Below are 15,699 nucleotides of genomic sequence, written 5' to 3'. Positions count from 1 at the left end.
TTTTTATGTCAGCCCTTCATCACTACGCTTTGATGGATCGGTTGCCATCTGTTTCAGGAAAATGTTGCTTGTATAGCAGTTACTGCACCTTCACCCTTCTCTTCACAGCAAGCTTAGCAGGGAAACTTTCCCACTATATTTATATATAATATATGTATATAAATAATTTAATGTTTTTATAGTTTGGTAGTATTCTTTTAAAAGTTCTATTTTAAAACACTTAAAAATCTTTTAAGCAACTAAAAGTAACTTTTGATGCTCTCTAGTGTGAACAGGATAGGATTTCAAAGTTTTTAACTTTCTTCTTTTTGATTTTTGGTAACTTCAAAAGCTATGACTAAAGCAGCATACTCTGCGCATTTCCGCTCCTCCCCACACCTCGATTGCAATGAAACCTACCTTAGCCACCCTCTTATCTCTCATCTTCCGCGACTGCTCTCTGGCAACGTTTCTCTTTTGGTACAATCCGGTCTGACCTTCGACAGGAAACCCAATGGGGCTGGTCCCTCGGGTGGCCGCTTAGAAAATCATTCACTGTGTGACGATGCACTTGACAGGAGAGGAGGAAGAAGGGACAGAAGGAAAACGGAGGTGAAATGTCAGTTTTCCTGTTTGAAATGGTCAATGAAATTGTACTCTGCAGGTGCCGGGCTCACACCACCTGCAAAGGTTCCTCTCTTAGGAGCACACACCTCTTACGCGTGATCCTGGCACCAAGCCCTGCCTTTCACCACACACACAAAAACATTAGAGCCACGTCTGAGAGCCACAAAAACATCAGAGCTTTTTGAGAGAGACATGGGAGGAACAGTGAGACAGAAAAATATAGAAAGCGAGGCAGGAATACATCACCCTTCTCCAAATTCTTCCCTCTAAACAGGCAGGAGAAGGCTCCCGAGTCCCAATTTGCAGGTGGGGAAAGCGAGAGCTGGAGATGTTTCCACGTGCCCAAAATTGTGCAGTCAGACTGCGGGGCAAGCTTTATTTTCACTTGGCAAGTCTCCTGCTCGTCAAGCCCACGCTCTAACCGCTCGCCCAGCTTGCTTTGCCAAAGCAAGATGAAGTGTATTCCTTTTTCAGTGTCTCATTGTTCCTCCCGTAACCTTAGGGATCAGAACTTCATCCTTCCTTATTGTACACGTTATACATCCTCAAGAGAACTCCTTCAACCAAACGTCCTCTCCCAAGCCCAATCTGCGCAACCTGTCGTTCATGAACAACTCGGCATCAGAACCAGAGAAAACTCTTAAAGTATTGCATATTTTTTTAAAAGACTTCTTCAAAAGATGTCAAGATATTTGCACTTATCTACCTGTCCCATGCTTTTCCGTTTATGAAACACGTAAGCACGTGCAAACACCTACAAAACACAATGCAGGCATGTCTCTCCGGGTTTGCTTACCTTGCTCTAAACATCAGAGCTGCTTAGAATACAAAAGTTTAAGTCCATGCAAGGGGACAGAGTTGTGATTGCTCTAGGAACCATTCACTTTTAAGTTTCCTGAACTGTTACAAGGAAATAAAGTAGGGTTTTTTTTTCCTTTTTGCATTTCATTGATAAAAAAGTTATCAAACTAGTTTGTAGAAACACGTTTAAAAGCAACCACCCACGATTGCTTGGCTGGGACAACAGTATTTCAGTATACCATATTGCTGTTATAAAAGATCAAGTGCGTGTTGAAGGGGGAGCAGGGGTGAAGGACGACTTTGGTAGCCAGCCTCTAACTCCGCAATTCAGCCCGTCCAGAAAAACTCTTCCTAATGCCCGGCAACACCTGAAGCACGGCAGCGCACCAGTCAGGACATCAGAGTGCTCTGAACTCTCCCGATCAGCAACAGCAAAGGACAACGTCCTCTGAAAGACCCCTCCAACCCCTCTCCCAATGCATCAGAGCCTCATGCAAACCTCACAGCTGCTAAATTTCACTTTCAGTAGCCGAAGTGCTTCAAATTCTGCTGACCTCTAGAAAATCACTTTATAACCGTGCCAGCTTGTAACAAAGGGCATTGAGGCCGCACGCCTGGAATGGGCAAGCCAAAAGCCCTAAAATAATAGTCTAAGTAAAAAGGTAAAAAGAGACACACCAAAAATAAGACAGGGATAAATACATTCGGGCAAGGCAGGTTCCACCAGGACAGTCTTTTTTTAACGTGGCAACTGCCTGGGGAGTGGAGGAAGGCAACAGCGCTTTGCCCCTGCTTGCCCCTTGAGCTGGACCAGCAGGCACGGCGAGGAGCAGCCCCGACGCCAGGCTCACCGGGTCTGCACGGCTGACAGCCGGCGGGACCCAGCTGCTGGGCCAAAATGCTGTCGAGAAATACAAATGACTGCTCGTCCCAGATCACTACGGAACATTAAAAAAATTTAAAATCCTGTTGATCCCTGAATAAGAAGTTGATTGACACAGTTGTTTTGTTTTTCTCCGAGAGGAGGAGGAATAAGGGAGAAAAACTTTTAACACTCTATGTGTGTGTGTGTGTGTTGGGGGGGGAGTTGAGAAAGAGAGAGAGAGAGAGAGAGAAAGATTTTGCAATTTTGGCAACATCTTGGGAGCTTCTTTCTGTCCAGTGGTGGCATTGCACTAATTACAGTACCAGCCTGCCAGGTTGGTGCTGACTCTTTAGAGCCAAAAATGGGAAGACGGTCCTTTCTCCCCAGACTCTGCAGCCGTGTTTCAATCCGGCCCAGTTGTGGACACAGATCCCTGTGCCGTCTCCCCCACAGCGACAGCCTCCTCCTGTGGAGGAGATTCTTCCTCCGTCTGCCCCCGAGACGTGACGGTGGTCTCGGGGGAGATACTGTGGGGCCCCTCCAGAGGCATACAGCCAGGGTGGTTCTTGCGAAAGTGCTGGTTGAGGATGGCCTGGAAAGGGAAGCTTTTGCCGCAGACGTGGCAATGAAAAGGCTTGTTGCCCGTGTGCTTGCGGATGTGATACTCCAGCTGATCCTTGCGGGTGTACTTCTTCCCACACATGCGGCAGACAAAAGGCGTGATGCCCATGTGGAGACGCATGTGCCGGTCCAGGCTGCCTTTCTGGTTGAAGGATTTGGCGCAGTAAATACAAGTGAGCCGTGGGTTGTACCGGAACCAGCGCTCTGAAACCTCCTGCTCCCGGAGATATTCCACATAACCGCTCACTCCAAGCATGGCCGATTCCTCCCCCTGCAAAGGAAGCAACAGAGATTTAAATAACAAGCAGCCTAAAACAAACTGCAGGAAAGAAGATCAGGCCCCAGTCCAGCCAGTAACGCACTGAAGCATGTGCCAAACCTCGAAATCGGCAGCACTAATGTCTTCAACCTCAAGCACACATTTAAGTGCTTAACTGGAGCCTTGGGGCTGAAGACAAATGAGCAATCAATTAGAAACCTCTGTTATGGCGGCCACTTCTGCCAAGTCATTCGCTAGATCTGGGGAGGAAAAGACAGCCCTTGTCAGGAGGGTGCTTAGCCACTGATTGAGTTGTGGACCAAACGTGTCAATACATGTTACTTTTTAAAAAACTTGGGCCAGTTTGATTAAAATATTGTATACCATGCTCTCTTTACTTACTAAAGGTTAAAAAATTAAGGCAATTGATGAGCCTGCAGTAAAACTAAGGTGGAATAAACTACAAATCACATCTGAAACTCTTCAGGTACCACTTTACACAGGTATTTATTCAGGTGTCATTTGGGATTCATTTTATAATGAATCACGCTTTCCTCAACGACTGTGTAACCCATCCCAGCCCCGCGGCATTGCAGGGGAGGATCTGCAGCACAGAGAGCTGACATGCCTGGCCCGAGTCACGCAGCAAGGACTAGCTGGTTCCTCGTTATTTTCTGAAGCCAGAAAGACAAACAGCCAAGGGTAACGCTGAACTGCAAGCTCGGGCTCTAGGACAGCTTCTGGCTATCGTATTCAGAAGGAGCACAAACAGCCAGCCTCCTGAATGCCTCCGTGCTGGAGGATGCAGTATTTGCACTCCCAGCTCTTACACTGTTCCCCGATGACGCCAAACACGGACAAGCAAATAGTGCAACAGCAGAAGAGCCTCTCCTCCGTCAAGCAGGGCTGTGCACACGCAAGCAGCAGTGTAACTCTCCCAGGCCCTGTTGAATCTGACTGCACAAGCAGTGGTAAGCCGCTCAGGACTACAGGAGATGCACAATGCTGTGGTACTTTCTCTCCACTCTGCCACTGCCACCGTGCAGGGTAAACAGGCAGACTATTTTTAGCATGGGTATGGCAATATCAGGAGATCGGAAGGTGATGATACTTCCTGTGTAGGTGGTAGCCTACCGTTTTATGTTCGAGGCCATCTCACGATGGAGAAATACTAGCAGCTTTTCTGTACGTACAGCTAAAACTGCTTTGTACGTCACATTTCCCCTGGAGGGTTAGTTTGACCTGAAATTTTCTAGATGTATTCTGAGGACACAAAACAAAGCTTTGGAAAAATAGGGACAAAAAAGTATCTTTTGTTTTATGGAAGTGTATTACGAAGTTAGCAGACAGCAATCATGATGTTTTCCCCCCTTGCTTCACTCGGTCTTACTCAAGGGCAAAGTGGCCTGGTAACTCCTCACCTGCCTCCAGCAAAGTCATCTGATTACGAACCGACACATGACTTATCTGCCAGGCACACAAGAGTCGTTCTACACAGTATTGGGTGATGCACTTGTACTACAGTGGCACTGCGATACTGACTGCATGCAACAAAAAAATTAGATCAAAACGATTAGGCACAGGTATTATCACTGTGTCCTGCTTTGCTGCACACTATAGCCCATTGCCCTCCTGCATTTCTGCTTATCTAGGATTCTGTGATCTCTCTTTCCTACCCCAAAAATGTGCCCATAGCTCAAGAAAACAGAGAATTCAGAGCTACTTTACGTTGCAATTCTGCTATGCAACATAGTCCCTTGAGGACACGACAGAGACCTCTGTACAAATCCACAGTGCTTTGACACTCCACCCTAAAGGTTTACTGGTGTAGTGCCTGGAGGGCTTTTTGGAATGGTTTCGATACTAGCATGGAAAGGTTCAGCTGTTGTCACCCCTCAGTCTTCCACAGAAGCCAGCTAACACCTCCTCCCTCAGCTCAGACATTTGCTGTCAGTGTTTTAGGGCAGAGCCAACTCTGCAGGCAAATGGGGTTTCTCCTCAGGAGTTGGTGGCCTGCCCAGAACGAGGGTTGATATTTATGCCCTCAGACAACACGAGAAACTCCTCGTGTTTTCCAGGTATCTGGCCAAAATCCCAAACAACAGCCAAAATCAGTTTTAAATCACATACCAACGGCATACATTCTCAGTGTGAGCAACTAAACCCTTCGCAAGAGTGAAAGGTTCTTGTTTCACAAACAGTATTGCTTGCAAATATAGAATATTACACACTTCAGCACAACACAGCCCCCTTCACCTTCAATGCCAACATGTACTTGCAAACTTCTTGATCTGCCTACCTGGGAACTGGGCTGCTTGGGCTCATCCATCCGCCCGGGAGACTCGCTTTTTGATCTGTACCGCTCAGTCACAGCAACCATGCTGCCAGAAGGGCTAAATCTGTGGGGTGGGGGAAGAGTGTAAATGGAGTTTTTAACGGGCATCAGGTCACTATGATGTTTAGAACAACGGGTGAGCAATGGAGGCACCTGTATAGCATCTCTTCATCCTCACCAGCTAACACACAGGAGGTGGAACAGCGCAAGTATAAAGGAAAAACCAAGTCATACTGGTCTGTGCTTTCAGCCTTAACATCTGAAAGATAAAACTGAGTCATTTGGCTTCCAGTTTAGTAACCGAGAGCTTTTCGGTTGCTATCGCAAGTAAACCGACATGGGCCCAGTGACTCAGGAACTGCACAAGAGCAGAAGAAACCATTTCTCTAAGAGCACCTCTCCTTCACCACCCTCGCCCTCCTCCCCCTTGTAAGTGTGAAACAAAAGTGATGTGGTGGACTCCAGGTAGGAAACAGTGGATATGGAGTGCAGTGCAAAAAGAAATACTGGAGGCGAGCTGATCCGTGGAAAAGAGTTAAGGAACTAGGAAAGGATCACTCTCCCAAGGGTCAGCTCAAGATCATTCCCACACACTGATTTATTAAGCAACAAGTGACAGAATATCCACTGCTTCCACGTAGCTGTTCCCCGATGGGACCAGAGGGACTGAGCTAGAAGAGAAGAGAGGCAGATGTGAAGGGAAACCCCACATTTACAACCCCCCCCAAACACAACAGATCTGCCCTTTATCAGATCCGTTCTTTGGGCTGAGCTAAGGGCAAGAAAACAAATGCTGGAGTGGAGGGGAAGCAGATGGATGGAGAATCAAAACACAGCAGATGTCACCACCTATTTTCAATAAAGGTTTTCTGCTCTTTCATATAAATCAAAACAACAGCGGAGGCCGATGGGCTCCCCACTTCAACTGCTTCAGAAGACGGAAGCTTACGACCCACTGCTGTCCTGGAGCACCAGGAAGAAAATCTCCTCTTGACCTACAGCTGGTGACCAGCGTGTTTCTCAGAGAGAACCACCCTCAGATTTTCAGGCCAGAAGGCATCATTGCAATGACACTTTGTGTAACACATATTGTATGTGACCTCATTAATTCTGATGCTGAGCCTGGAATCTACAAAGGCTGAAATTAACATCTTTAGACAAAAATCCCACCTCAGTTGAAACACAAAGAGGTAGAGAATCCAACCTGTGCACCTCCAAGTGCTAATTAATTTCCCAAGCTAGCCTGTACCTGGAGATCCTGGGCTAATCACTACCCAGCCAAAAGACTATAACCCAAACCGGATACACTTCCTAACACCAGGAAAAAATTCCTTCAGTGCTTATCCTTAAGGTGGCCACAGGAAATAGAAGGATGAAATGTTCCAAAGCGACCAACCCAGCCAAGTGAAAATCTTGCACAACCTCCTCTTACCGAGCCAAGGTCAGTAATTAAGTTAAAGCAAACTCACCTGTCAATCTCACTACTGGTTGGCCTGACCACTTTGGCCCCGGAGGACCCTAACGCATAAGCCTCTTGGCCTATTGATCCATGGCCTGTGGTGTCGATCACCATAGCAGTGACCTCCTCAGCGCTGCTCCCATCTTCTCCCGACGGCTGATGATCTGCCCCAAGCCACTCCTCCAGGTTCTCTGTTTTAATGCGAACTCCTCCTAGCACCCGGACGTCGTCATCGTTCCGTCCGCCGCGGTCTCCCATTCCCGTCTCAACGTACCACTGTCCTGCTCTGTTAATTCGTAGTATGGGCTCCCTGCTTTCCACATCCGAACTCTGCTCAATTATCTGGGGGCTGGTGGACTCCTCAGGTGGGCTGAGCTCCCGAATGTCCAGCACCGTGCTAACCTGGCCCAGGCGACTCCCCTTCGGGGTGTTGTGACGCGGGCTGAGAGAACGGTTTAGATTTGGCGTGACCCGGTGAGACTCCGGTGGTCTCTCCTGATGCTTTGTCCTGGTCTGGCTCAATTCTGCTTCCACCTCTGCCACATTAATTTTGAAATGAATTCCCTCGAGAATCTGTGTGCACTTGTCTATGATGTGCTGCATCTGCAAGAAACTGGCAGCTGTTAGGTAACTGATGATGTCAGCCAGCTGCAGACATATCCTACCGGTGTAACAAAAGGAAAGGAGCTGCTCGAAAACAGAAGGGTTCTTGATGACAGAAATGGAAACGGTGCTCATTTCGTTCAAGGACATGTGGTCGCGGAAGTAGGGCGAGCTGGCAGCCAGCACCACCTTGTGAGCACGGAAAGCTTGCCCCTGGACGTTGACCACGATGTCACACAGGCGCCCCTGCATGCGTAACTGATTCAGGTGGCTCAGGACAGAGTTACTGAAGTCAGGAATCTCCAGCTGAATGTTCCCACTCTTCTCCATGGCTGTCCCAGTTGCAGGTGCACGACCCTACTGGAAAGGGGGTAAAAAATACCAACGTTAACAGAGCTAGCCTATCATTTGCATTTAAAACATTTTTCACCTACTTTCATGCAGTTTGAAATACTGGGATTTTTACAGAAGTCTCTCACCAATTAATTTACAGGCGCCTCGCAGCAGTCCTCTGATCTTTATGTGCTGTACACCACCTTTCACAAGAGTTATGTTAAACCAGTCCCCGATAGATCCCCATTCCCTGTGGCTTAAGTGCTTGAAACAGTTTGTTCTGTCAGCCTCAATAAAAGCACATTTGCATTGTACAAAGAACATTAAAAATGGTTCAGGCACTAAAAATAGGCAACTGATTGCATAATGGATCAAAATACTTAGCACTTGTACCTTCTAAGCACTTTGAAAAGGGAAAGTAATATTGCTATCCCTCCTCTGTAGAACAGGAATCAGGAAGGAGACACCAGGTCCTAAATCCTCCTCAGAGGCTTTTCAAAAGCTGACCAGCACACGTTTGACCTCAAAGCATCTTAAGTACATCATTTAACCCAAGTTACTCATCAGTGGCGTTTCTGACACATGGCAAAAAACATATAACATGCCGGTGAAAGAAAAAGAACAAAATCCAGTTCTAAACACCAGCTTATCAGACCATCCACTGGGCACAAGTGACTCCCTGGCAAAAGAAGCTGACGTTTGTGCCGTTTGAGATATTGCATATGGCAAAATATAACTTATGAACAATGGGGATTAACAAACTAGCTCTCCTATTTTTCCTTCCATAATTCATTTTTCTACAATCATCACGTTTCATTTTGGCGAAGTTTGAAAAGGAGCCCTGACCATATATGGTAAAAATTCAGAACGATCCAAAATTAGATGTAAACTTGCCCAAAAAGAAAAAAAAAAAAAAAAAAGGAAAGTAAATATGTTAAAGACCACTCGTGGCATGAAGAGCTTCCAAGCTGGATGGCATCTGAAGTGTCGATTAAGCAGAGTGCTGCAGATATCAAAACAATTTCAGGCAGGCTGGGAATACTAAGGCTCACAGTGCCTGCTCCAAGAAATCTCCGAATCGAAGGGACTAGCACACAGTAAGGCATGTGTGCCTTTGAAGGACTTTTTTTTGTTTAATCTATGAAGGTTGCAGGATGGCGCATGTTCAGATGCCAAAGCAGACTCTGTGCAAACTTGGCAAAATATGTTACTAAACCTGAAGCTGCAGGACAGCCTGTCAATCTTGTGAAGTCGTGCAAAAGATTACTAAATGGCTGGGCGGCTGCGTGTCTGGGTAGCTGAGATCAGGGGCGCACAAAACTTCACGAGGTGCAGCTTAACAGCGCCATGTCTAAAGGCTTCTCCTCCCCTTCCCCCATTTTTAGAAGAAAGCAAAAAAACCCCACAAAAAACAACGAAGCAACTATAGCACACATCCGCATCGACACAACATTAAGAGCAGAACTTCAAACGCACAAAACACAGTGAAATAAGAAACCCAACGTCTTACCTGTAACGTTACGAGTAACATGTAAAGGGGAAGAAGAGGGGGCAGTATCTTGTTTTACTTTTTTCTTCTGATGTAGTAAGATGGTCTGAAAACTTTTTGCCCCCTTCCCCTTTAGAAGGAAAAAAGAAAAGAAAGAAAAAATATAGCACAGAGGAACTGGGTTCTCCCAAGCACAATCAAGAACATCAAGCTTCATCATTTTTTGTTTTGCTGGAGGATATAGCAGCAGGATTAGCTAACTATTACATGACGTCCCACCCCAAACCACAGAGAAGCACTGCATCTTATCAATTTGATTTTTCCCCACTGTCTATTCAGCGTTTATACTGTACTGATGGTCATTAAAATGAAAAATGGAAGTGCAAATAACCTGAATAAGTAATTTCCTGTCTTACAGGGCTGGTATCTCCAGCACTAACCCTGCAGCGTTTAAGCACACACAGGGTTTTCCTCAAAAAGCTGTCTCACTTATACCATCAGGAACACTCACACAGACGAAATCACATCGAGTACGTGCAAATGCTTACAGTATTGGGGAGCCTGTAATCTCATAGTCTTCCCAAACCACCAGCTTCTAAAGCGATAAACCCCAAAGCATTCTCCTAAGGAAGGCAACCAAAGGCAGGCAAGCAAAGGCAAGGCGGGCAGGCCTCCTTTGCGAGGCCAAACACCCCTGCCGAGGCAGCGAGCGCCCGGGGAGGCTCACACGGGGAGGCCAGGCTGGGGCACAGCCCGACTGTTTCCTTCTCAGGGGGTCACAGCTGGGGGCGTACAGACAGAGAAAGGGGAGAAAAGTACACTCAGACTCTAACTGCTGAGCCAGCCTGTATATGGCTCCGGTCAGAAGTCAGCCGCTCCCAAGGGAGCCCAAAAAAGCTACTTGCGAGCTTTTGCGCCAAAGGCAGGGAAAAATCTATCTGCCACTGATGGTGGGAGAAAAGGACCCATGTAGCTTCGTTACCTCAATATCGAGGAAGCGGCATTTTATGATATGCTTTGGGGACATCCTCAGTTAGAGATTGGCAAGAGAGTTTCTATCTTTTTCGTTCAGAATACCCTTGTCAGAAGATGATTTCTGTCCTCCCAGCTAAGGGGTCTATCATAAGCTTACGCACCTCAGCCAGCAGCGCAATGACATCCTAATTTTTGTCTTTCCCAGTGCCAGACTGCTCATCCTTTACCTGCAGGATGAATGGGATCTCCTGCTGAGCAATGCTCTTCACAGAGAACGCACTGAGAATCTTATCTATTTTTATTACAACTTAAAGTGTCACCGGCTGAGACTTGGACTCGTTTATCTCAGAAAATGCCTTTCACCCTTTGAGGCAAGTGCAACTACGGAGACCTGGAGAAATTCTCGATCCGTCAGGCCCTGGTAACAAGCTGGGACACAGCATCTGCAGCAAGCGATGCTCACGCTGGATATACCCTTTGTCAGGAAGCTGTCGAGCTGAGGAGCTGTACGGAGGAGTCGGAACTGAAAAGTCTCGGCTTTTGGGGCTGAGATTTACCATGACTGGCCAACCTGACTACTTTCAAATTACGACGGAACCTTAGCAAAGACAAAAACAACAGTAATTCTGAATCGAGATGAGAGATGCTGCCTTTCTCGTCCTGCCCCGCCTCAGCTACATGAGTGAATTTAACAGTGCTTGCTTTTCCCCCCGCTAAAAGGCTCGTAAGCGCCGACTCCGGGCCTTCGCTGCCGGCGCGCGGCGGTCGCCGTTCATTTTTACCCCTGACAGCTCCACCGGGGCGCCCCGGGACCCCGGCCCGGGGCTCCGCGGGGGCGGCGGACCGAGACCCACCCTCCCCTCGCCCCCGGGGCTAAGCCAACCGCAGGCCGCCCCGCCCGAGGGGCTGACAACGCGCCGCCCCCCCTCCCGCGGGGGATCGGGACGAGCCCGGGGGGGGACACCGCGGAGCCCTCGGGGAGGGACGGGCCCGGCCGGCGGAGGCCCCGCAGCCCTGAGGGGAGGAAGGCGGGGCGGGGGGGGGGGCGGCGGGGCGCGGCCGCGCTCCCCGGCCCCCCTGCGCTGGTCCCCGCGGGCGTGACTGCGCCTCACGGGCGGGGCGAGCCCGGGCCTCCCCCCGCCCCGCCCCACCCCACCCCGCCCCGCCCCGCCCCGCCCGGCCCCGCCCTGCCCGGCCCTGGCCGTCCCGCCGGGCCCGCGCCGCGCCGGTACCGACCTGGCGGGGGTGGGAAGGGCCCGCAGCGCCGTCCCGGAAGCGAAACCCCCCCCGAGCGGGCCGCACCCCGGAAGAAAATTCCCGCCCGTGAGGCCGCGGCGCGCATCGCTCCCCTCGCCACGGCCCCCGCCACGCCCCCCTGCGCCACGCCCACGCGTGACGCGGAGAGGGGAGGGGCAGCGCTGCGCACGCCGCGCCGCGCTCACGTGACCGGCTCCGGGACTATATAAGGGGCGCGCAGAAGCAGACACGCCCTTTTCGGCGCGCGGAGTCGGGTGCTGGATTGCAGCCGGCGGGGCCCTGGCGGTGAGTTGGGGGGGTTTCCCGCCCGGTGTGGGCCCGCACCGCTCCGCGGGAGGGTGAAGAGGCGCTGCGGGTGGGGCTCGGTCCCCGATGGGTGCTGGTGGGGGAGGATGGAGGTGGATTGTGTCGGCGCGGCCTGGTCTGCGGCCCGGGCCGCTGGGGCGCTCTGAGGGGACTCCCGCCTCATGGCCGCCCTGAGGGGGCGGCAGGTAGCGGGGACCTCCAGCAGGGGGTGGTGTGGGAGAAGGGGTGCTGTGGAGCCCCCACCGCGGTCTGCAGGAAGGGAAGGCCAGCGCAGGCCCCACGGAGGTAGCGGGCCCGTGGAGCTTCGGCCTTGTGGGGAGCGCCCTGGGCGTGAGCCCTGCGGAGAGGCCGAGTCTGCAGCCTGGTCTCGCCTCGGGGTTTAGAAACGGCAAAAGCTCAGGAGTGTTTGCTGAGAAGTGGGGTGCTGCTTGCCTCGCGGGCTCTAGCTTGGGAGCCCTTTTCACGTGGGAAATGCCTCTGGAAGATGGCGAGATGGCATGTGCCTCCTGCAAAGATTAGCGGTAGATTTCTCTTTTTTTTTTAACTCCGTGCTGGGCTTTAATGAGGTAACTTTAACCTATAAATGGAAAGTATTGTGCAAAATGTAGTAGCGTTGTGGTAGGATTAAGGTTTGCCTACACCTCTGTAAATTAATGCTTGGAAGCAGATGGCAGGCTGGGGAGAGCCCTTTTGTTGTGGGGAAGATGGAGGCTGCCCCCTGCAAAATTGATTTTTTAATCAGTTGATATTGATAAATGGGCAGCCAGCCATACTTGTGTCATGTGCTCTGGGTAATAGCAAGCTTTCTAAGTGTTACAATTAAGTACCCTATGTTAACAAAGTAGCATGATAGCTCACTTGGAGTTCCATGTGCCTGCACATGATGAAAACTATGTTGGTAGGGACATCTGAGAGGGTGATGAATACCAACATATCTGAGCTGGGCACGGAATAGCATGTAATGGTGTGTATGGTGTGGCTGAAACACTGTGTGGTCCTTTCTGAGCAGCCAAACGAAGTTCATGGCTGCTGGTGGTATACACTAGAATTGAAGCTGTAGCAAAAACAAAACTTCAGTGGTTCTATCCTGCTTAAAAATATGGGCTAACTATTTTTGTGGCCTTTTCTCAAAAGAGCTGAAGTGTAGATTGCATTAGAGAGCTTTGGTGTAGGGGTCAGTATTGTTTTGAATTTTTCTCGCATTTTTCAAGACTGTGTGAACATCTTAATTCTTCAAAGAAAAAAAACTAATGGATACGGTTTCATTTTCAGTTTAAGATGCACCAACTACGCTTTCCTCGCATGGCTTCAAAACAGGTAGGTGCTGCTTCTGAAATACGGAGTTTAAGTTGAGAAATAATATGTAGGTACTCTTCCAGCAACTTGCCTGGAGTGCTTTTGTATCTCAGTAAATTACAGGACCAGCGCTTGTAATCCAGTGATGGCCTGTGGTGTCTCGTCAGGCAGTCCTCTTCTACTGGGAAACTCATGTCTTTGTACTGGAAGGTGGATGTGAGGCTTCTGTTTCTGAATCACTAGTCCAGCTGTCAAACAGACCACAATAGCACCCTAGATACCTTTTATCCTTCGCTACTGCTGTTGCACTGTCCACAGCAGTAAGTAGTTTGTTGTTTGGAGAAAAGAGACTGATGCATGTTTTGAACCACTTGTAACTGTCAGGATTGATGTTAGCTAAATGAGAGAGCCTATGATGGTTTTGGTATAAAGAGTAGTGGACAGAAGTGATTTCTGAAAACTCTGTGCTGAGGCTTTATTCTGTGCTTAGTGTTGCTGCTGGAGGTTCCTCCCCATGTTCTACAAGCGTCTGAAACTGTTATATCTCTTCCAGATTTGCCACCGAATATGGAGACTTGATGCCGCTTTGCAAGGTAGGAAATATTCTTGAAAATTCAACATAAAATGGTGCTTAGTGTTTGTCTGGGTAGTATCTTTTGTTCTACTAGCATTAGTAGGCAGGCTTTATGCCCGGAGCCAGGTTTTCCCTCTGGTGCCACAATGATGACACTTATTTGCTACTCTTGACCAAGAGAGTGATGAGAACTTTTACCACCATAACTTTCCTCTGAGGCACGACGTCTTAGAATTCCTCTTGATGGTTTGACTTCTGAATATGCTGCTGATAAGGTTTTTTTTTTCTTCTTCCAGGCTTTGAATTGTGCACTTGGAAGACTTGCAGAAGAAACATCACCTGGTGAGAACCGTAGGGAACTGCTTTGGGATCAGTTTCCTATAACATGCAGAAGCAATTGATGCTTGCTAGTATTCAAAAACTCTGGAGTATTTCTTACTATGTTTTATTGGGAGAACTTAATTTTTCGAAGCTGTTGCAAGAGGCGATTGCCTTGGTACTGTCAGTCTGAGGCAGATGCAGTGATGATGGCATAGTTCAGCAGAGTATCCTGTGACGAACAACTTTGTCTTTCGCTCCTATCTGATGTATCTACCTCTTGTGATCCCTTGCTAGGAGGTGTAGGCTTGGCCATGGAAGCTGAGGGAATCTGATTTTTTTTTTTAATTTCTTTTGTTGCAGGCACTGGGAGATGAAGCTATAAGCTCTGCAAGGTAAATATTGTATTGCCTGTGCCTGTGAAAAGTAATTGATATCCCTGATGTGTGAAAAGGCTGTGTGTGATGGTGGCATGATTCAGCAGATGACCTGTGGTGATCACGCTGTTGTGGTTCACTCCTGTCTGCTGCAGCCCCCTGTACCTTAGGCTGAGTTTGACAGACAATTCCTGTGGAAAGCTGAGAGTGAAACACTACTTCCTTTTGCTCTGTGAATGTGTTCTGAAAATTTGTCTCAGAAGATCAGTAAATGGGCCGAGCATTAAAAATTTTGTAGGATGTATTTGGAAGGATAAGAGTAGGCTGTGCTTGTGAAGTGAAGCACAAATACAGCTGATAAAACTTGCTATTTCAATAATATAAAATCTAGATTGATTTGTTAATAGTGCTCCAAGTTCTGTAAGTGTTTTGTTGCTTTGCAGGCTGCCCTAGACAAGAGGGTACCTGTGCCTCCGGTGTGAGAAGCTACTTGATCTGTTACTGGTGTTGCAAAGTTGAGGCCTTGCTAATTGAAGGTAATTGCAAAACATTTTTTAGATGGATGCTATGCTTGGCTGTGCTGCATTTGAACTTGGGAGTTTGCTTTTGGAGATAAGAGGGTCTACAAATCCATTTTGTTTCTAGAAAATCTGAAGCAAAAATACTAGTACCCTAGGTGTACCATCAGATCCCCTGTGCTTCACAAGAAAAGCATTAAGTAATTGTTTTGTGGTGTTAAAAGATTTCTAGCATGTGCCTGTTGAGAATAAATGTGGTGAATGGTGAATGTGGCAGTACTATAAATCTAGTATCTGACCACCTGCTTTTCTCAGTTTAGGCAACTTAGATGTTTATGCAAATGCACTGTAGAGCTCACCACTTTGGACAAGCTGCGGTAAACATGGGACATCAATTGGCTGATAAGGCTGCTAAGGAGGTAGCAGAAGAAAGCATCGTTGCATTTGTACAGGCCAAGCCGATAGAACTGTTTGTGTCAGACCCTGATTATAGTAAGGCAGATAGACATCTAGCAGTGCATCTGAAGGCAGCAATGAATGAAAAGGGTTGGTTAATAATGCCCAATAAGCAAGTTATAGTGCTGCCTCCACAGGTAAAGATCAAGATTTTAAAGGAAAAACATGACACTTTGGGGAAGTGAGGCCATAATTGATAGCCTCTGCGATCAGGTTATTAGTGTAAGAATGACAGAAATACTTAAATCTGT

At 48.3% G+C, this 15,699-nt stretch overlaps 1 protein-coding gene and 4 non-coding genes across 6 annotated transcripts; 4 read left to right on the top strand and 1 right to left on the bottom strand.

Moving 5' to 3' along the window:
- Positions 1 to 317: 317 nt before the first annotated feature.
- ZBTB37 (zinc finger and BTB domain containing 37) lies at positions 318 to 11,740 on the bottom strand. 2 transcript variants are annotated; one of them, XM_074598623.1, is made up of 5 exons: positions 11,583 to 11,740; positions 9,393 to 9,501; positions 6,957 to 7,909; positions 5,452 to 5,551; positions 318 to 3,164 (listed from the first exon to the last, which is right to left on the bottom strand). In XM_074598623.1, exons 3-5 carry the CDS (start codon positions 7,877 to 7,879, stop codon positions 2,676 to 2,678), a joined length of 1,512 nt encoding a protein of 503 aa, XP_074454724.1. In that variant the 5' UTR covers positions 7,880 to 7,909; positions 9,393 to 9,501; positions 11,583 to 11,740; the 3' UTR covers positions 318 to 2,675. The 2 variants fall into 2 exon arrangements, with proteins under 2 accessions (XP_074454724.1, XP_074454725.1); XM_074598624.1 differs by lacking the exon at positions 11,583 to 11,740 and having other exon boundaries at positions 9,393 to 9,525.
- Positions 11,741 to 12,779: 1,039 nt separating this feature from the next.
- LOC141748109 (small nucleolar RNA SNORD74) lies at positions 12,780 to 12,857 on the top strand. Its single transcript, XR_012588918.1, has one exon. It is a non-coding gene; the product is annotated as a small nucleolar RNA SNORD74 (small nucleolar RNA).
- Positions 12,858 to 13,612: 755 nt separating this feature from the next.
- On the top strand, positions 13,613 to 13,680 carry LOC141748115 (small nucleolar RNA SNORD75). The gene has a single exon (XR_012588924.1). It is a non-coding gene; the product is annotated as a small nucleolar RNA SNORD75 (small nucleolar RNA).
- Positions 13,681 to 13,918: 238 nt separating this feature from the next.
- LOC141748096 (small nucleolar RNA SNORD24) lies at positions 13,919 to 14,000 on the top strand. The gene has a single exon (XR_012588906.1). It is a non-coding gene; the product is annotated as a small nucleolar RNA SNORD24 (small nucleolar RNA).
- Positions 14,001 to 14,292: 292 nt separating this feature from the next.
- LOC141748111 (small nucleolar RNA snR60/Z15/Z230/Z193/J17) lies at positions 14,293 to 14,373 on the top strand. The gene has a single exon (XR_012588920.1). It is a non-coding gene; the product is annotated as a small nucleolar RNA snR60/Z15/Z230/Z193/J17 (small nucleolar RNA).
- Positions 14,374 to 15,699: the final 1,326 nt, after the last annotated feature.

This window comes from Larus michahellis, chromosome 8 (assembly GCF_964199755.1).
Source record: "Larus michahellis chromosome 8, bLarMic1.1, whole genome shotgun sequence".
In the NCBI taxonomy this organism is placed as follows: domain Eukaryota; kingdom Metazoa; phylum Chordata; class Aves; order Charadriiformes; family Laridae; genus Larus; species Larus michahellis.
Note: the sequence above shows the minus strand (reverse complement) of the source record. Positions and strands in the feature narration are given on the sequence as shown.